This window comes from Danio rerio, chromosome 23 (assembly GCF_052040795.2).
Source record: "Danio rerio strain M-AB ecotype USA chromosome 23, GRCz13ab, whole genome shotgun sequence".
Classification (NCBI taxonomy): domain Eukaryota; kingdom Metazoa; phylum Chordata; class Actinopteri; order Cypriniformes; family Danionidae; genus Danio; species Danio rerio.
In genome coordinates, this window is record NC_141043.1 from 45,773,289 (window position 1) to 45,794,693 (window position 21,405).

General features: G+C 39.1%; 1 protein-coding gene across 5 annotated transcripts; it reads left to right on the plus strand.

Moving 5' to 3' along the window:
* Positions 1 to 962: 962 nt before the first annotated feature.
* On the plus strand, positions 963 to 19,670 carry cyp2aa9 (cytochrome P450, family 2, subfamily AA, polypeptide 9). Of its 5 annotated transcripts, XM_087306215.1 has the most exons (14): positions 963 to 988; positions 1,671 to 1,699; positions 3,241 to 3,450; positions 3,600 to 3,627; positions 3,720 to 3,780; positions 4,146 to 4,192; positions 4,284 to 4,437; positions 4,711 to 4,863; positions 5,069 to 5,229; positions 6,940 to 7,113; positions 7,197 to 7,338; positions 10,726 to 10,913; positions 11,045 to 11,186; positions 17,394 to 19,670. In XM_087306215.1, the coding sequence occupies exons 6-14, from the start codon at positions 4,175 to 4,177 to the stop codon at positions 17,582 to 17,584; spliced, it is 1,323 nt and encodes a 440-aa protein (XP_087162341.1). In that variant the 5' UTR covers positions 963 to 988; positions 1,671 to 1,699; positions 3,241 to 3,450; positions 3,600 to 3,627; positions 3,720 to 3,780; positions 4,146 to 4,174; the 3' UTR covers positions 17,585 to 19,670.
* The last annotated feature ends 1,735 nt before the right edge of the window (positions 19,671 to 21,405 follow it).

Below are 21,405 nucleotides of genomic sequence, written 5' to 3' on the forward strand. Positions count from 1 at the left end.
CCCATCAGTTTTGTACATTAGAGATTTATGTTACATCTATTGTTGATAATGTTTATTTCATGACTTTAATTTTATGCGTGTTACCATACTGGTGTTTAGTAGCTGTGTAGATGACACTGAGCACCTTCTATATGCTGATACTCTTTCCTGCTTGTGGGAAAAGTTGATTGTGATGAGCATTGGCTCATTATGTAACTTCCTCATCACCACCTGCATGTGGGTGTGCTAACGTGTCTAACTGTGTAACAAAAGATGTGTAGATGTTTCTCATTCAAAATACAAACATATTACCTCGATAAATTAATAAAATACGGTAATTTACCGTAAAAATGAAAAATTACTTTTACGGTTTGTACCGTGTTTTTAACGGCAAAGTACTGGCAACCACTGTTACGATTGACCGGGTGGATGGAGGCAAAAAAGTGTCACAGAAGCTGCTGGTGAAAGTGAAGAGTGATTTATTTACACAAAGTGAAAACAAAAATCCAGCAAAACAGGTGAAAGTGACAAAATAACAATAAAGAAAAATAAACTATTCTATATTTACAATGTATATACAGGCTTGTTCAGCTAAATCAAGTAAAAGACCTGAACAAAATCTGTTAACAATACAAACACAACCTTCTCCTACAACTACCCACCTCAAGTGAATGTTTGGGGCCATTTTATTGTATTGGCCCCGCCCATGGGTTAAACCATTTCACTGGTAGTGGGTTACCATGTAGACAAAAAAAATACATAAAAAGACATTCAACAGAAATATAAATTAATGCAAGTAAATGAATATGCATACAAAACTCAAAATACAACACAACAAATAACCAATACAAATTTAAACAACAAAACTGTGATTTTTATTTACTGACCAGGGGGTTGTGACCCTGATGATGTTATGGAAAATGGCTGCTCCAAAGTGAAGGCGGGAAAAATCTGTATAAATGGCTTTGTTTGAAATTTAAACAGGTTTGGTGCTGAGAATAGGAAACTGGTAAGTATATGTAAACTCTATATGTTTGGTTAATAAATGAAGTTTGAAAGAAAATGTGTCTGTGGTTGTTTCAGTGTTCATATGGGCTATTGTTTGACATAAGTGAAATTTTTACATAAACACAATGTTAATCTGGACAGAAAAAAAACAACATATACACATTACACAAACACACACATGCACAATACAAATAACACAAAGGTCCATGTTTAAAAGTGAGTGCAATGTAATGTGTGTTTGTTAGTCACAGTGTATTTTAGTTTTACACTGTGACAACCACAGCTGCCGGTTTTTTACCATAAATTTTACGGATTTATTTTTTACAGTGTACCTAGAAATATCAGGGCGAGGTCGATTGATCAATGATGCACCAGGAGCAATCCCGAGAAAAATATGACCCTAACTGGTCATTCTTTGGGTCAAACTGTAAACTATCAAACTTTTTCCAAAATCTATTGCACATTTACTTAATTAAAATATAGTTATGGTCGCATTTTCAAAGACTTGCACTTAGAATCAAAATTTCATGTTTTCAGTCCTCAAAATGCCAATGTTGTAAAAACAGGAAAATGTATTAAAAGTTTCCAGATTTTTGATTAAAACATTGCCTTGTTAAACACCCCCTCAAGCACAAGCAATAGCTGCTGAATTGATTTGTGTGTTTGTTTGTTTGTTTGTTTAGGCCCGAGGGCCTATCTGAGTGAGACACTGGTGAGTACGAAGCTCTTCTTGTTCATCACATCACTCGTGCAGAGGATTCATTTCTCTTCACCACCTCAAGCAAAGCCCACAGACATGGATGGCATCATGAGTATAGTCCACTATCCTCAAACAAACTTTTAGCATCATCTGCTGCAGTAGAAACACCAAAGAGTGACCATAAACATATCACGTCACCACATATAGAGGAAAAACAATAACAGCACAGCTGTTGAGACACAGAAGAGCACTTTGGCTCATCTATATCATATATAAACAACTGTTGTCAGGTCATTCTGATAATAAAGGTCACAAGGATTTGATAAAACAAGGCTTTTTAAAACTGTGATGAGCTACCAGATCAATAATTCCTCAATATACAAAATCTAGTTGACTGTCTTCATCTCTGAAGGGTCTATTGACCCTGATAGAAAGACAATTGTACCACATTGGAGCTCCTGTTTCTGTGTTGCAATCTGTCCAAAGGTCAATCTAATCAGATCAGTGACATGATCATGAAATCTCAACATTCTACAGCAGGGATAGGGAATGTTGGTCCTGAAGGACCAGTGTCTCTGCAGAGTTTATCTTCAACCCACAAACACAACTGAACATGCTAATCAAGGTCTTAGGTCAGGTAGTGTCTAACATAGTTCCAGAAGACCCACTTTCCTGCAGAGTTTCATTCTAACCTGCTTAAAGACACCTACTTGCAAGTTTTCAAACAAGCCTGAAGGACTCGGTTAGGTTGATCAAGTGTTTTTAATTAAGGTTAAAGCTAAAACGGTGCAAAGCAGCGGCCCTAGGAACTGAATTTGACAAATGTGTCTTAAGTATTCAGGCATGGGTGCTTTTTTTGAGTGTTGGAGCTGAACTATGCAAGACAGAAGCCCCCTAGATTGATGAAAACGCATCTCAATGCCAGGTGTGAGCAGGCCTAAGGCCCCGTTTACACTAATGCGTTTTAGTTTGAAAACGCATAAGTTTTGCTATGGTTACGCCATTCGTCCACACTACGCCGGAGTGTTTGAACGCCGAAAACGGAGCGTTTTGGAAATGCTGGAGAGTCCGTTTTCATTCTGAAACGCTGCTGCTCCGTCTCAGTGTGGATGGGGGGAAAACTTGAGATATCTGAAAACGGAGGCAGGGCTGCTGAGATTCGCTACCTGATTGGGGCTTTTGTGTCATTGCGTATCCTTCCCTTATTCGTCAAGCCCCTATCACATGACTAAAACACATGGCTTTAACGCTACCGGCAGACAGCAGACCAGCCTTCACTGTAAACAACAACATGGACACGGAAATGGGAGCGTTGTCTGTACTATTGTCTATATTAGGCACAATTGTGCAGTTATTCATTTGTTACATTTAGTAACAACTTAACCTCATCGTCTGTCCACAAAAATAACTCTCTTGCTTTCTTTGCCATCGCGTTCATTGTTCAAATGGCGTTTGTTGACTAACAATAACCAAATTTGCTCAGGGTGTTTTCAACATAGCAGTGCATATGTTACAGTTAAGTTTCTCTATCCATTTTATTTATTTTTTCCCAGAAAGGTGCCATTGAGATCTCTCAATGACTGAGGTCTCTTCTTCCAGGGAGTCCTGACCAAGATTACCATGCAGAAACAAGTTTCATGTCAAGGTAAGGTAGGGTAAGTTAAAACTTTATTGTCCCAGTTAGGAAAATTTGTCCTGGGCTCTTGCCCTCAGCTGCAGTCATCACAAACATGGAAAAAACCAGTACAACATACAAAAAACAAGTAAGTATTTCGATTTTGAGTTGCATGCCTCTCTCCATATATACACATACATAAGCGTAAACAGATACTCTCAGTCTAAGCCACCACTATTATTTAATAGCTTAATGCTCATAGGATTAAGATAATTCTTATATCTGTTTAATCTACAGCAAGGTACTCTGATCCTTTTTCCCGAAGGTAACAACTTATACTCCTTGTGCAGAATGTGATACGTCACAAGCTATTTGTTTAGCACATCTTAATGCGTCCTGTTCATACATATCCTGCAGTGACATCAGCTCTGATACACCAATAATTTTCCAGGCAGTGTGAATCAAACAAACTACTTTCGTAAGTATCATGTCAAATCAGGTACTTTTAGGTAATTTTTTGCAAATCAACAGATTTTATTCATAAGATGCGGGGCTCTGTTTGGGTAGAGGATGAAGACAGGACTGAAAGGCGTTAACAGCAGGTCAATCTCTCTCTGTCTCCTCCCTCTTCTGCTGTTATAAAGCTCCTGATTCTATACTGCTGTTGTGTTTTGTCCTGAACTGAACTGGTCATCATGTTTACGGCTCTCCTGAAGTTAGACTTGGCCTTTGTGGGCTTGACTCTGTTTCTAGGCTTGATTTTTCTGGTTGTGTTTGAGATCTCCAGGATTTATTCTTACAAATGCCGATTTCCACCTGGTCCAACACCTCTGCCTTTTGTAGGAAACCTACCACATTTATTAAAGAAACCAATGGAGTTCATAAGATCGGTAAGTCTTTGTCATTTTCTCCATTGTGGAGCTCTGCTGCTACATTTGAAAACAAAATGCATTGAGCTCACTGTAAATGTTCTCTGAGCAGTTGTCTCAATATGGAGAAATGACCACTATGTATCTTGGAAGAAAGCCAGCGATAGTCCTCAATACATACCAGGTGGCTAAGGAAGCCCTGGTTCAGGAAGCTTTTGCTGGAAGACCACATCTGCCTATTATAGAGTGGATAACTAAGGGACTCGGTCAGTAACACTTTTCTTAATGAAGCTTCTAATAGAGGGTTTACACAGACGTGGAATAGAAGAACCATTTTAGATTCATGAATAAATCTAAATATCTTTTGCACATTGTTAAATCTTACACACAATAATAAGGCCTTTAGAGATATTAAAAGTTCTTCATGGAATCAATTACCAAAATCTACTTTTTAAGAGTGTAGAGTTGAGCAAAATGCAATCATATCGCTATGCTAAAGATGTGCAGGTTTAAAGGTCTGTTTCTCTTTTTTTTTTTAGGTATCGTGATGGTCACATTTAACCACTCCTGGAAGCAGCAGAGACGTTTTGCTCAGCACACACTCAGAAACTTTGGCCTGGGGAAGAAATCATTAGAAAGTCGCGTGTTAGAGGAAAGCCAATATCTGATTGCTGAAATGCTCAAAGATGAAGGTATGACATGTTTTGTTTAAGCACATGACAATGTGTGAGGCTCCAAGCAAGCTCACCTGTGCTTATAAATGTCAAACAGAAGCCAAGAACCCTCTCTGAAACATTAATGACAAGAATATGTTGTAGAATATCAAAAGCTTCATGCTTATTTTAGCATATTACAATTTTCACAAAAATTATCGTTCTTGGGGAATCTTCTTTGTAGGCAGACCAATGAATCCCCAGCATGCCGTACAGAACGCCCTTTCCAACATCATCTGCTCCATTGTGTTTGGAGATCGCTTCGACTACAATAACAAACGCTTTGAATACCTTCTGAAAATCCTGAATGAAAGCATCATACTCACTGGATCAGCTGCAGGACAGGTATGATCAAACTCCCGATTTATGACTTTGTCTTTATTATACAGTGTATGCACTTTACACATTCATCCTCATGTAGTGTTGTAACTTATTAATTTACCAGTGCCACTCCATTAAAAAATATTTATAGACCGAATTTAAATATCATGTGACCTACACTTTTGGTCTGTATTGCCATATATTGCATAGTATGTGTTAAGATTGTCTCTTTTTAGTTGACTTTTAAAGGGTCACGAAACACCAAAACACATTTTTTGAGCTGTTGACAGTGGTATATGTGTCCCACACTGCTAAAAACACTATTAGGACACCTATATTTCACTAAAAAGTGTCAATTGTTTGTTTTTGCGTTATTTCAAGCAAATTCGTACTTCCGGTTTGAAACGAATTTTTGAAGCTGCGTCACGGTCATGAGATAATAGCGTGTATCCCAGCGTGCAGACTGGACGTCTGTACCAGAGTGTGTCTTATTAAGTCTTACTGTGTGATGCATTAATGCATGAGTAAGACTTGGTTCAAACCAATCAGCGCGCTCTATTGTGCAACTTCATTAATATTCATTACTGTCACAGTGTTTAGACGACAGAGACGCCACTTTGTGTTGGCAAAACAAGCGTGAAGTGTTGCTTTTATAGTTTGCTGCAGTGAAGTTTTGTTTTCATTTTCTCTCTGTGAGAGCGCAGCTGGTTCACGTGTGGATTAACAGTGTACGCGACGCTCGACAACAATAACTTACGTGTCTAAGGAGGATCATTGTTTACCTGAGAGCTGTTCTCATCTGCAAACGCTGAGATCCGGATTCGCTTGTAGTCTCCTCTTAATAAGACGTGGCTCTAGTTGCTGGTGATTGTCCTGTCTCTACAGATTTGGTAAGTGAGCGACCAGTGCTCTTTGTTTATTCAGTTTGTTCGTATCGAACTAAGTTAACTATAGCACCGAGTGTAAACATGTTAGCACTACAACCAAACTTTAACCTCGTGTAGGGTTTTCACCGAATTTTGTGACCGGAATAACACACGCGGCTTTCTGACGCTACCTGCCGAGTGCATCTAAGTTTCCGGGAAATGTGGAGGGTTTTTTTCTCTCATTCGCCGTGCGGTATCAAACATTGCCTGAAAAATACACGCTTAGAGCAGTTCGTCCAATCAAATATCTCGTTTGTCGCGAGGGGCATGAATGAATTCCCTGAATGAAAGAGCCAAACTGCAGTTAAAGTCCACCATTTAATAATTTGCCAAATAATTCGACTACAGATGTCCATGTAAATACCATCACTTTCTCCCGTGTTTGTGTGTGTGTGTGTGTGTTTTGACTCTGAAAGTCAGCGCATGGTCAAATAGACACTCCCACACCATCCCACTTTAGTTCCCCCGACACTCCCCCCTAAACAGAGCTGGACACGCCCACTTCTGACTTTTTCTAAAGTAGAGGTGTGAAAACACCCTGCTGAAACGAGGGGCTTTCATGGCCCTTTAAAAGTGCCGTGTCCTTATCTTGTATTTAAAACACAAAATGGAAGATGATATGAGTACCATATTTACTTAATTTTTTGTGATGTTAAAAAATGTGCTATTTATAGAGACGAAAGTGCACTAACAATAATTACATTATAATACATTATTACATTATAATGATTACACAAATGCGGGTATAAAAATCTAAACATATGAAATACACCAGGCCTGTTATCTCATAGTGCTTTATCTGTCTTAGATTTTCAACTTCGCCCCCATTATCAAGCATTTCCCTGGTCCACACCAGATGATCAATGAGAACGCCAATGAAGTATATAGTTTCGTTCGACATGAAGTTGAAGAACACAGAAAAACTCTGGATCCAGGCAGTCCACGAGACTTCATCGATGGCTACCTGCTGGAGATGGAGAAAGTGAGATCATGAAAGAAGGCTTCTTCTCATATTAATTTAATTGTAGTTACTGTCAACTAACAGTTTTGTTCCATCTGAAACAGCAAAAGTCCAACAAAGACTCCACGTTTCATGAAGATAACCTGATTACAACAACAGTCGACCTGTTTCTGGCTGGATCTGACAGCACATCATCCAGCATCAGATGGGGACTCCTCTTCTTGATTCAAAACCCAGATGTACAAGGTACTACATTTAATCATTAGCAGTAGATGAGGTTTATTTTAATTGCTGGATCCTGTCTATGTTTTCCACTTGAACTTGCTGAAATTGTACTTTAGGTTTCATCACAGTTTTCTGAACAAGGTCTTACCGTACGTTCACATCGAAAGCGGCGAGAGCTTCCAAGGTTGCTCTGGCCGCCCTGGCAAAATCAATGTCTGCCTTGAGCACCGGCGGTGAGAGCGTCAAAACTGAGACACTGCTCGCTGCAGAGCCATTTGAGCAGAGCTGAGCTCCAGTGAGGTGAAGCATGAGCTATACTGTTTTGTACTGTCACATCACGTGAGATTCCCGCTTTTTTAAGATAAATTCATATAACATTAATGAACATCAGCAACTCGTCAGTAACTTATTTAATGCATGTTCCTGTAAGAAAACATTGTAAATAATTGGAAATCCGGCGACCGCAATCATCAAACCCTTGGGAACAACTGTGGTCGGAACCAAAGTTCACAGGTCTGTGTTCTCTGAACTCCTATCAAGCGGTGGACGTCTTCATTCTGATTGCTTGCCGCAGAACTGCGTCATAGCTCATTACCATAAAGTTGACTTGATTTCAACTCTCCTCGACGTCCACACCGGCGAAGACGCGCCGCGCTGCTTTTCACCGCTGGCTCTCATTGAAAAAGAATGACTTCCGGCTACTTTGACGCTCTCGCCGCTTTCGGTGTGAACGTACGGTTAAACTTAATTGCTGGAGGGCTGCAGCTCTCTACAGTTTTGCTCCAACCCTTATCAAACACAGTTGGTCTAATAGTGTCTAGTCATCTCGAACACCTAGATTTCGTATTACTTTAAAAAAAAAAATTACTTCTTACTTTAAGGCACTTCATAATCTTGCTCCTTAATATCTCACCGAAGTTCTCCATATTTTATTCCCCTTCTTGCACTCTTATGCTGTGTTCACACCAGATGAGGAATCACGCTATTCATGCGTAAATAGCCGCATGAACATTTGAGTTTGCTCGCTTCATTCGCGGGCAAAATCCGCTTCATTTGTGCCTCAAATCAGCTTCATTCACATGTCAAAATCAATTAACAGACGCGGATTCACATCATGGGCAGGATTTCTGTCTGCCCGGTGACTGTATCTTAGTTGCTAAATAGCTAACATGGATTTTATTGAGAAAATAGCAGTGTTTATGTGCTTTATGAAGACTGAAAAACAGCGTTGATACATTTGGAGCAGTGTCTGAATCCACTAGATCCCTTCAGAGGTGCACCCAGCTCTGTGAGTTCTTAAACTCCTCCAGAAACTGTACCTGGATGAGAGAGGCTTTCTGCTGTGCTTCTGACTGAGGCCCCGTTTACACTAAGGCATTTTCGTTTTAAAACGAATAAGTTTTGCTATGGTTACGCTAACCATCCACACTACGCCGGAGTTTTCGAGCCCCAAAAACGGAGCTTTCGAAAACGTTGGAAAGGCCGTTTTCATTCTAATACGCTGCTGCTCTGTCTCAGTGTGGATGTGGGAAAACGGAGGCAGGGCTGCCGACATTCGCCTATCTGATTGGGGCTTTTCCTCAATATTAAGTAGCCTAACACACACAGTTCAGTCCTGCATCCTCTCCTTGTAAGTTTAGACTTCGCAAGTTTGATACAGGCTGCAGTCTCCCCCTTCTCACTTTGATATGGAAAACAGACTACCGAGGACCGAGGTAAATCTTCAAAGGGAACAGTGTACTTTATAACTTGTTTCACATCACCCTGGCTACGTTGTTTCCCTTTCTCAACAATAAAATGTAAACATGATTTAAGGGACTGCCTATTTTTTTAATATTAGAAAACTTAACAGACGTCAGAAATGTTGAGGCGTTGTGCTGCATATATGAGCGTCATCTTCACTGTGTGGATATTTATAACAAGACAGAGCCTAACATCACTGCCTCCTTTCAATTTCAGTGAAAATACGAAATACACCCTCTCTTTTGCTGAATATCAGTTTTAATAATCGATAATGGCCATTATAAAAGTATAACATACAATAAGTTTATACATTATAGGAAATAAAGGCAAGCGATCAGTCAATATACAGAATGTAGGCTACGTGGTTACATTAATCATTAACTTATCTTTGCGCTCAGCCAAAACACGTTACCTGAGAACAAGTAATAGATTCCAATGCCCAAAGTCAGGGAATATTTCGCTAGATAAAGACAACAAGATAAATGAAATATCACGTTTAATAAATATAGTGAGATTAGATCCAGCGGGAGATGCTTGATGAGCAGTCCGACTAGCAGAGCTTTCATCTGGGTAGATGGGCTGCAGCGCTTGCCCGAGAGTGTGTGTGTGGTCACGTGATGTGCGTTTTCAGCGTTTTGGTGGGGACGGAGAGCTGTTCAGAAACGCTAGTGTGGATGTGAATCGTTTTCATTCTAAAAAACTGTTTTAAAACTAAAACGCACTAGTGTAACTGGGGCCTGAGCCAAGCCCAGTTTGATGAACTGTTGTCGGTGCAGGCAGTAGGATTTTCCCCTGGGACAGGCGACAACAGTCAAACGCGCGTATCGCGCCATTCGTGCATACCACACATTCGCCACACCATTCATGTGCATCGTGCCGCAGGATGCCTAATCGTGCGTTTGCATCAACCTTACATGTAAATCTCTCGCGCTTGACACTCCTTCCACGTCTGGTGTGAAGACAGCATTAGATCAGCCACCTCTTTCTCGCTGGTACCACCTCACACTCGATCTTTTAGCCCTATGGCTCCTCGACTATGGAACTCGCTTCCTTTGGATCTAAGGAGCAGTGATGGTCTTGAAACATTTAAATCTCGTCTAAAGACCTATCTTTTTAAGCAGGCTTTCCTTTAACAAATTATTTTATTATGTTTTTTTATCATATTATTTTATATCCGTGATGTGTGTTTATACTTGTTTGGTCAACGCTTGTTTGGTAATGTTTTAATATTTGTTTTAGTATGGCTGTTGATGCTTATTGTAAGGCGACCCCTCTAGAAAGGCGCCATTTACAAATAAAGTGAATTATTATTATTATTGATTAGTGGGATCAGCTGTGTTTGATTAGGGTTGGAGCAAAACTGTGCAGAGCTGCAGCCCTGCAGAAATTGAGTTTGAGACTTATGGTCTAAATAAAATGTTCCTTCTAGGTTAGGAGGACGTATTCAGAACATTTTCTTTTAGGTTCTATTTAAGTTGTTACAAAAACCCTTCCCTGTAACGTTTAGTAAAGTTTAGTTGTAGTCTACCAAAAAAAGGACCCACAGAGAATGTTATTTAGTTCACAATAAAACAACCAAATTATATCCATTTTGGAACTTTAGAAGCCCATTTGTATTTGCTGTGCTCTAAACTTTTTATCCAAAACATTTGTCGCACAACACAGAGCGATGTCATGAGGAGATTGTTCAGGTTCTGGGTTACGACCGTTTGCCCTGCATGGATGACCGTGACAGACTACCGTACACACTCGCCACTGTTCACGAGATTCAGCGATGTGGAAACATTGCACCTTTCGGGTTGTTTCATGAAACAGTTCAGCCCACAAAACTACGTGGATACAACATTCCTCAGGTAATAAATGGAGCTTGAGTGAAAGAAAGACATCTGCCCTGGCTTTTCATGTTTATAATGTTCATATCAAAACAAATGAATTGTCTTTGTTGAATTGGTCGGTTCAACTCTGCTAAATTTTCTTCATACAGGGAACTATAATCATGACAAACTACACAGCAATATTCAGCAATAAGGAGCACTGGAAGCATCCTGACACATTTAACCCAGAGAATTTCCTGGATGAGAATGGACACTTCAGCAAGCCGAAGTGTTTTATTGCGTTTGGAGTGGGTAAGTCACCTGTTTGTAAAATAAACTTTATCAGATTAAATGAATAAAATATTTTTAAGTTTTAACAGATTTAAGTTATGTTTACCTGACAACGGTGTAGTCAAATATGGAAAAGCATGAAAATATTCACATACACCCAGGCCCGGATTGGCTAATCGGGAGGACCGGGAGAATTCCCGGTGGGCCGGTCCGTTTTTTGGCCGCGAGGGCCGGTGTCCCTAGCTCCAGAATCTGTTGCTCTCAGCAGTCACAGTTTTTAAATTTATTTATTTACTTGACCACAGCCTTTTTATTCATTATTATACCGCAACTCTTCTCCTTTGATCTATCTTGATGATTATAAAACTCAGTTGTGTCACCATTGCTGAAACAGTTGATGTGGTCGAGCAGTTAGCACGTTAGGTTAAGACCCCGCGGACCCGGGTTCGATCCTCGTTAGAGTAAATTAGCGTTTCCATTTTTATTGATAAGACATTTAATACTGATAGGGTTGTTGAACATTTGAAGTTCTAAAGCAGCTGTTTTCTAAAAAAAAAAAAAAAAAAAAAAGATGTGATAGTGTCATTAGAAACTGATTTGGAAATATTTATTTATTTACTTATTTTAATATAGTCAGTCGTGAACTGAGGTGGGCCGGTCTGAGGCTTCAAAACTCCAGGGCTGAAAAGGTGTCCCACTCCGGCCCTGCATACACCAGAACATTTTAAAAGCAATTTGTATTTACACATCGGCGAAAAACTGCCTAAAAGTGCTGTATTGTGTATGCCAGGCCAGTAGTTGGCGCTGTCACCTTGTTAGTAAACAGTGTAGGGAAAAGGCAATAGAGTGGTGGAACTATGATGTCACCTTGTAGGCTAATCGGCTGCTACCATAAAACAGCATTCCCTCAATAAATTCCCTATAGGATTTTCCCATAGGCTTTTCGAAGATTGCAAATAATAAGCTCTGTGTTCAAACACTGTTCATTACGCTTACACATTTTGTCCAGCTGGATGATCATTACACAAAAATACAACTTTCAGTATTTTTGGATCTAAACGCAAACAAAAGAACTGAAAAGCTAACATTAGGCTATAAACGGACTACAGTGCCCCTTGGGGCGCTAGCCTGTGACGTCAGCATCACCCTGCTACAGACAACTTATCAAGCTTATTTTTAGAAATATTGTCCATGACAAAGATTTAATCTCTCAGTTTATTATATTATAATCCACACCATATACTATAAACAAATAACAAAAACACATAGACCTACATGCATTTCGGATCATTTTTACATGAGAAATAAATTTGTTTTGCTCTACGGTTGTTGTAAAAGTTTTAAAACTTTAGTATAAATGTGCCTACATTATTAGTATTATAACAGGACATGTTTAAATAAGTGTATCGCTCGGGTGCACACAGCCCGCTTACCTTAACAGACGACAAAAATGAGGCATGAGGAACAAGGCTATCAAATGCCTGCAAATCCCATCATGGATCGAGAACAACATTCAATGTTCTTTTTATGTCACGAAGTACAGCGAAAAGCAGCCCATACAGTCACATCTGCTTTACATTTAAGGGGGAGTGTAAATATTGCAGTTATATCAGAGTTGAATGCGTACAGATGACGAAAAAACGACAAGAAATCAACTGATCATGTTAAAATGACAGTTAATATTGTTGTATTTTTACCCATTTATTCACACATTTGTATTACTGAGGGCAGGAAAGAGACAGGCTGCACTGGTAAGCAGTGTCTTCATAATATTGCTTTATTAAAATAACCGATCAACAAATTAATCTGTCTCGATAGCCGTTAAAAATTAAGGCATTATCTTTACACAATATGAATTCCCAGTTATGAGTCAAATGAATGTGCATTGTTTTTTGTATTTAGACAATATAGCCCATTAATAAGGGTGTCACGATCCTCCAAATTATCAATTCGATTACATTTTCGATTCTAAAGGCACGATTCGATTTGAGATTATGAATAATTAATTAATTAATGACCAATTAATTATTTGTAGCCTACCGTTTAAACTACCTGACCTGCATGGTCTTTGTTTTACCCATAAACAAATCATACAGTAAATGAATAAAGGTAAGTTACACACATAATTACCACCTGTCAATCACTTTTTTCTGCGGGACTCGTGTATAGGTAGTGATCTGTGTCATTATAATGGCGTCGGTAAAAAAGACGCACAACCAACAGAAACCAGCCAACAGTATCTGAGGTGTTCGCTAACTTGACTAAGTACAAGTGAGTGAAAGATTGAAGCAGTCCTCTGACTGCCTGGACCTGCTGTCACGAGCGGATGGCTGTGTATGCGTCTGTGTCTGTGTGGTCACGTGATGTGCATTTTCAGCGGTAGTGAGAAAGGAGAGCTGCTCAGAAATGCTACACGCCACTGTGGATGTCAAATCGTTGTCGTTCTAAAATGCCGAATTTCGCGAGCGGATATGCAACGGGGGCGGGCGGAGGATCGCGATGCCGGTGTTGTCAATCGGACGAACCGTACGTAATACGTGCATAGAAGAGCTTGCAAAACTGTGTTTTTTTTTTGTCGACAACACGAACGTTGTCAACATAACTCACTGGAAATCCAAAATGCTTACACACCGGCGACTTCATTGAAAGAGGAGAGGGTTTAAGTTCTGTCGACGGGTCTCCTGCTTCTGCAGTTTAACAAGCACTTCAACAAGCCTGTTTTTTCCCGCTTGGCAAGCCAAGCTGACGTGACATGGGGGCGTGGCAGCATCGACGATTCTATTTTTTGATTCGATAATCGAAATTGAGCATAAATTTCGATCAATTTCCATTAAAAATCGAAATCGTGACACCCCTTACCCATTAAGTATTAAAATATGAAGTATGTTTTCAAAAGCCAGTTGATATTCAAATAAATGCCATTTCATGGTAATTGAATCTGTTATGACTTGTTTAATGATGTTTAACATCCAATAAAGATTTATGTCAGCTTATTGATTTTTCTATTATTCCACGTTGATGTTTTGAATAAATAGACTTTTTCTTTTAGTGACTGCTCAAAATTAATGATAGTAATACAAGCAAGTGCACAACATATATTGGTGACCTATTTTAAGTTTTTTTTTTGAAGAATTTGACATTGCTCTTAAATAATTTTAAGAATAGGCTGTTGAATAAACACAAAAAGTTTAGTTTAATCTGTGAAATCCTGAGCTTTTACACTAGTTGGTTACAAAATCTCTGTTTAAATGACTATGAAATGGGTCATAGCTAGGTCCCCACGGGATCTGTGCACAGAATTCCGCAGATTTTTAGCCCATTCTGTTTATTTACTTGTGCAAATGTGTGTAAACTTATATTTATTCCGTTTTTAAATTAATTACAGTAATATTATTGACTAATAATATGAAAATATTTATATGATTTATTTACAGTATAGTTTGTAAAGTAATATTTTCTGTCTTATAGTAGATATATTAAATGAGAGACTTGCTTTGCTTACCAAATAAAGTGGATCTAACTGGATTTGCATTGTAAACATTAAATACAAGTTAAAAATGTATTAATTTTTATTTTATATGCTAATGTTTTAGTTATGATACTAACAAAATCAGGGACGGACTGGCCATATGGACATAAGACATGCATATATATGTAACGGAGGCCAGCTAGTGAGTGCTGTGCAGGTAAACCTCACTCCTATGACCTCTAAAGGTGCTCTAGCGACAGTCACTAGGGGCCATGGTCATTAGCCTCCTTGGTATAGAGCAAGCAACTCCAATGCGGAAGGTCGCCGGTTCGATCCCAGCTCAGAGTGGGTTGGGTGGCGTAGAGCGGTGGGGTTACATATATATAGATAGATAGGTGTGTGTGTATATTTTTATGGAATTATTTTATTTCGTCTAACTGTGTTTCTAGAAAGATTTAAGTTTTTAAAATCTTGAATCTTCTCTGGGCAAATTACATTTGCAACACTCATCCTTTATAAATCCTCCTTCATGGAAGGGTTTCCTGTGCTGTGCGATTAGCTGAGCTACCTCATAACTAGCCAGCGTAGAATTTTCTTGCACTTTATTAGCATGAAAAAACTGCTGTTGTTGAGCTGATAGGGCAGCTGCTAATAGTTTTAGTTTTTGATCTCGTTCAGCACCAGTGTAAGAGCTGAAGGCCTGGGGACTCATGTACGAAGACTTGCGTGGAAATCTTACTAAAACATTGCGTACGCACAAAGCTGTAAATGTGCGTACGCAGAAAAAAATTCAGATGTATGAAACACTGCGTACGCCGAATCTCACGCATATTCTTTTGTACATCTGAATGAACGTGAAACTGAGCGCAACATGCACGAGCACAAAACCCCTCCCTGCCTCCTCCCCCGTATGAATATGCTAATGACTATGCTAATGGCAAAACCCAACGAAAAAGCAATGGCAAAAGCAAGCAAGAAGAGAAACTTTGAACAGAATGTGAATTGGAGGTGCTGCTTTCGGAGGAAGACCGGAGAAAAGCGGTGTTATTTGCAAGTTTGTTCTCTGGAATTAACAACAAAAGAAAAAAATAGAGTGGGAGAGTTTAGCTGATGCGGTTAACACAGTTGGGTCTGAACATCGCACTGAGTGCATTAACAAAAGAAATAGTGTGGTTTATATCTGTAAAATGTTGCAGTACGCTTAACAGTCTCAGTGGCGCTACTCGTAAGATGCATGTGATCATAAATTGATACGTTCGAGCATGAACTCCGCTCGAATCCCGCGTCTGATGTACTCATTCTTGTTTTTTCCCCCGCTACATATCAGATTTTGCCAACTATTTATCACGAGAAAGACAAGTAGGAATCATCAATAAGTTCATATCAATAAGCATCATATTTTATTTGCACATTTATTGAATGGAAATGTTTCTGATTCACGCATGCAAATTCATCTTCAGATAGTGTCTTTATAGCACTGTGCGTGCGGTAGATCGCTCAGATTACATTGGGAAAACAGGCGACTGCTGCAAATTGTGCTTTAAAGTTTAGCTGGTCAAATGTATGGTATGGAAACCTTATATACCTGCTGAACCCGTCTCATACAGCTGCCATTGCAAGGCTCAGACACTTTGTAGAGAGGAATTTAACACAACTGCCTCTAGGAGTCGCCAATGGAAATAAAACAGACACGCACAAAAAATGTGCGTACGCCTGCCAGAAAGCTGCCGTGGAGCTGCGCACATTCCCACGTTCAGTTCATTGTTAGTAAATCCAAACGTGAGCGATTCTGAGCGTGAAACCTGGCGTACGCAAAGTTTTTGTGCGTACGCAGCGTTGATACATGAGGCCCCTGATGTTTTGTTTCATAATGTCTTTTAATATTATATTCCTTCATTACTGCAACTGATTCCTGGCAAATTAAACAGAAACATTTCCTGCTGACCTCTGTTGAGAAATATTCTTTGCCCCAACGTGACTGAAACTTCCTGCAGTCACTGTTGATTTTCCTTTTTCTTGGTTGCGCCATGGCTCGCCAAAGTGTGATTATCAATTATGTTTCTTTCAGTTTGGTTGGTTCGTTTTACATCATAACAAGAACTTCTGCCTAATTGAAGGCATGTAATAGCGACACTCTGTGGTTATTTATTGAATTACATTCATTTTTGTATAGCGGGCCAGATTATATTAATATTTATAAAAAGCCGTAGTTTGGACACCCCTGCTGTACACTTACAGATTTAAGCCTTAGCTGGATATTTCACTTCACTTAGAGCTGTGTTAAACACTACATGAAAGGTCATTTTCAAAAACCCATAATATGGGCTCTTTAAGCCTAATCCAAAAACACATTTGACACTAGTGTGTATTTGGAATTTGCAGTGTGTACTGTATTTGATCGCCACTGTTTGTTGTAATATTGGTGAGGTAAACCTACACTTGCTGAAAAAGCTTGAGTAACACTACTATGCACTCCGCCATTGCTGTGTTTGTTTGTTCATGCTTGCCTTCAGCATGTACTGCTCATCTACATAACTAACATATAATATGCAACACCCTTTTCAGAGATTCCCATAATGGGGTGTTTACACATAGCAATAATGAAGTGGCATGGTGGCATTTTCAAAAACTTGCACTTGGAATGAACATTTTATGTTTTAGTGAAAGTTTCCTTTTTTTTTTTGACTAAAACGTTGTATTAAATGCTCCCTCAAGCACAAGCAATAGTTGCTGGATTGATTTGTGTGTTTGTTTTTCAGGGCCAAGGATCTGTCTGGGTGACACGCTGGCAAAGACAGCGCTCTTCCTGTTCATCACGTCTCTCCTACAGAGGATTCGTTTCTCTTTGCCACCTGATGCAAAGCCCATGGACATGGATGGCATCTTGAGTATAATCCGCTATCCTGAAACCTTTTGCATCATCTGCTGCAGTAGAGACACTAAAGAGTGACCTTAAACACATCACGTCATCACATACAGAAAAAAAACAACAACATTGAGAGCATTTCAGCTCATCTAAATCATGCATAATTAACTGTTCTCAGGTCATTTTGATAATAAAGGTCACATGGGGAAGGAAGTGATGAAATGAAGCTTTCTGAATATCTCTATCTCAGTTAACATATTCTACGCTGTGTATAATTAATATTATGTTTAATAATTTCATGTTTTTTTTTTCACGTCATACACTTGTTTTCTGAGATGCAACAATAGCAAAATACCATTTTAATTGAATTACTTTTCATTCAACATTAATATTTAACTGCTCCATATTGGAATACAATATATTCACATATAGCAAGGGTTCATTGTCCTGCATGAAAATAACAGACTAATTGGCCGATGAACACAAGGAAATTAATATTTCTAAAGGAGCTTGTCATAAGCCCCTTTCACACATACAGACCTTTCCGGAAAATTACCAGCAATTTTCCGGAAAGGTGTGTATGTGTGATCAGGCCCTTTTTGAAAATACCGGTAAATTCGTTGTGGCTATTTTCCGGAAAGAGAAGTTGTAACATTACCGGCAATTTGCCGGAATGCTGCGCTGTGTGAACGCAGAAGGAAGATTTCCGGAATAAGCGTGTGCACGTCTAGAACGTGCTGACGTAAGACGTCTGCTTTAGCCAATCAGAACAGTCAGACGCATTTACGTCCGCGCGGTTTATGAGAATAAAAGCCTTTGAATATTTTCCCAGACACATTTAGCTGCTAGAAGTTAGTCAGATCACGTTTATATGTTCTTCTTAATGCCAACTGTGTAAATGATCATCGATGAGATGCTTATGATAAGCCGTTGTTTGTTTACCTTCAAGCTTTGCGTGTGCCCATGAAACAGCCTGTGAGCGCCTGCACACGCACATATTATGAACATCTCGACATGCGAAAGTGATCCTGCGAAAGTTGTTCACAATATTGATCATCCACAGAGTTTGTAATTTAGTCAAATGTTTACAAATACAAGCGCAGCCGTTTAAAGCTCATTTGTGGTGAATGATGTCAGAATTTACCGGTATTTTGGAATGGATGTGTGAATGCTCTTTTCCGGAAAAATTCCGTAACGTCCTCGCCTGTGTGAACAGCGCTTTTTTGAATATACCGGTAAAGTCGTTCCGTAAATTTTCCGGATATTTACCGGTATCACTGTGTGAAAGGGGCTTATAGACATATGCAATCAAAGTGGCTGATGATCTGAATGTGTTTATTTTGATCAGCATTCTTTTACAATCAATTCATTTTAAAAGGATAGTTCACACGATTATGAAAAAATTCTTACCATTTTGATGACGTAGGAGAAGCCACTGTGGGCCCTTTTCCTTATATCAGTGTTGCAAACTTGACACATTTTGGCAAAAATCACTATTTTCATCTTGAAAATGGTCATTCACGTGAATCAAAGATCTGTAGGGTTAAAAAAGGATAGTCACCTTTTTCATCACGGCAATTTTTTTCGGCAATTTTGATATTTATTTCATTCCTTAGAACTCCTAAACACACACTGGATAGTCAGAATTGTATTGGTATGTGTGTGTACTGTGCACATGTAATTATTGGACACTAAACTTGTCTCTTCATTGTCACGATCAAAAGATTTTATTTAATAAACCAGTTACAACTGTGGCTGTTAACATATTTTTTTTTTTTTAGACAAAACTCAATTTTCAATTATTAAAAAACTGAATTTCGACAACAGGTGGTTTTCTTAATGTGTTATTTTTCTTAATCCTCTGATTCTGATTATTCAAATAGTCATAAATCAACTAAATATAGTCATATCCTAACATAAATCATACATTAATGGAAAGCTGGTCTTTTCAGCTATAAGATGATGTATGAATCTCAGTTTACAAAAACATACTCATGATTGGTTTTGTGGTCCATGAACACTAATGTAATTTTGTGTATATGTAATTTACGGTAATATAGTTTATTCTATTTTAATGTTGTATTTTTAAATCCATTTGAAAGTTACAGATGTATATAGATAAATTATTTCTGTAATTTTTTTTTCCATTACAATTGCTTTTTGTTCTCCACATCAGTGATCTAAGAACAGATGAAAGGGTTAACTATTCAAACTCTCGCTGTCTCCTCCCTCTTCCTTTTGTCCATTTGATTATTGCAAAATTATGCAATCTGAGGGCCACTCAGACATAATATGCAGGTCTATTGTGTGGGAGGGCAGCACGATGGCTCAGTAGTTGGCCTCAGAGCATGAAGGTTGCTGGTTCTAGTCCCGGTTGGGCCAGTTGGCATTTCTGTGTGGAGTTTGCATGTTCTCCCCGTGTTGGCATGGGTTTCCTTCAGGTGCTCTGGTTTCTCCCACAGTACAAAGACATGTGGTACAGGTGAATTGGATGAACTAAATTGGCAGTAGTATGCATGGGAGTGAGTGTACTTGAGTGTACTTTCCCAGTACTTGATTGAGGCTGGAAGGGCATCCACTGCGTATAACATATGCTAGAGTAGTTGGTGGGTCATTCCATTGTGGCAACCCCTGATAAATCAGGTACAAAGCTGACATTTTTTTGGTCATGGAGCAGGTTGGACTGTGCCCAGTGGCTGTGGCCTTCGGGTTCTGATACAATGCCTTCTGTCTCTATAAGAAGGTGTGGCTGGGTCTTCACAGGTCATTCTTTAAATTCCACTCATCAATACTAGACCCTGAGGCAACGATGACCTACTAGTTCAAATCCCACCCTTATTCAACAAACAGAAGTCTTTCTTTACCTCCAGAGTGCCTATTGCCCCTGATAAAATGTTCTTCGTGACTACAAAGATGATCACGAGATCTCAACATTCTACAGCAGTAACGGGGAATGTTGATCTTGTGGGACCGATGTCCCTGCAAAGTTAAGCTCCAACCTACAAACACAACTTAGCTGAGATCTGCAGGGGACATTAGCCCTCCAGTATCAATGATCCCCATTATTGTTCTGCAGTATTCATTCATTCATTTTCTTTTCATCTTACTCCCTTTAATAATCAGGGGTCACCACAGCGGAATGAACCACCAACTTAACCAGTATATGTTTTATGCAGTGGATACCCTACCCAACACTTGGAAACACCCATATACTCTTGCGTTCACACACACACACACACACACACAAACTACGGCCAATTTAGCCTACCCAGTTCACCTGTACCCCATGTCTTTGGACTGTGGGGGACACCGGAGCACTTGGAGGAAACCCACGCGAACACAGTGAGAATATGCAAACTCCACACAGACATGTCAACTGACCCAGCTGGGGCTCAAACCAGAAACCTTCTTGCTGTGAGGCAATCGTGCTACCCATTGCGCCACCGTGACACCCCTCTACAGTATTCAATCATTGGTTTATTGCATTGTCCAGTTTTCCATCACAGGACAAGTGTATAAAGTAGAATGATTTCCCAACAGTCGTCCCGATAGGTTTAATCTTCTTTTTTCCCTTTGCAAAAATAAACAGGATTTTTGAAATACGGCTGTTTCATTCCCTTCAAACAGCAGATGTCATGCAGTGGCTGAAAACTACTGTTTTTTTTATTTTTAATTACTTTATTTTAAGCATAATTTATATATATATGTACACACAGAACAAGAACAAACATTGGCTCGTACTTTAGACAAACAAAAGACAATATAAAAGAAAACAACAAAAAAAAAGAGACAAAAAAAAAAAAACATGCATCATAGTCACAAAACATACAATCAAAACTAGAGAGGGTGTATTGTTTAAACCGGTTAGTGGATTGCTCTTGAGATGTAGATTTGTCAAATAAATG

Bases quoted from the DNA above. Each gene is read 5' to 3' on its own strand.
- cyp2aa9 (XM_087306215.1), top strand. The intron at 10,914-11,044 runs GTAATAAATGGA...TTCTTCATACAG, and splicing joins GTGGATACAACATTCCTCAG to GGAACTATAATCATGACAAA. The intron at 11,187-17,393 runs GTAAGTCACCTG...TTTGTTTTTCAG, and splicing joins TTTTATTGCGTTTGGAGTGG to GGCCAAGGATCTGTCTGGGT.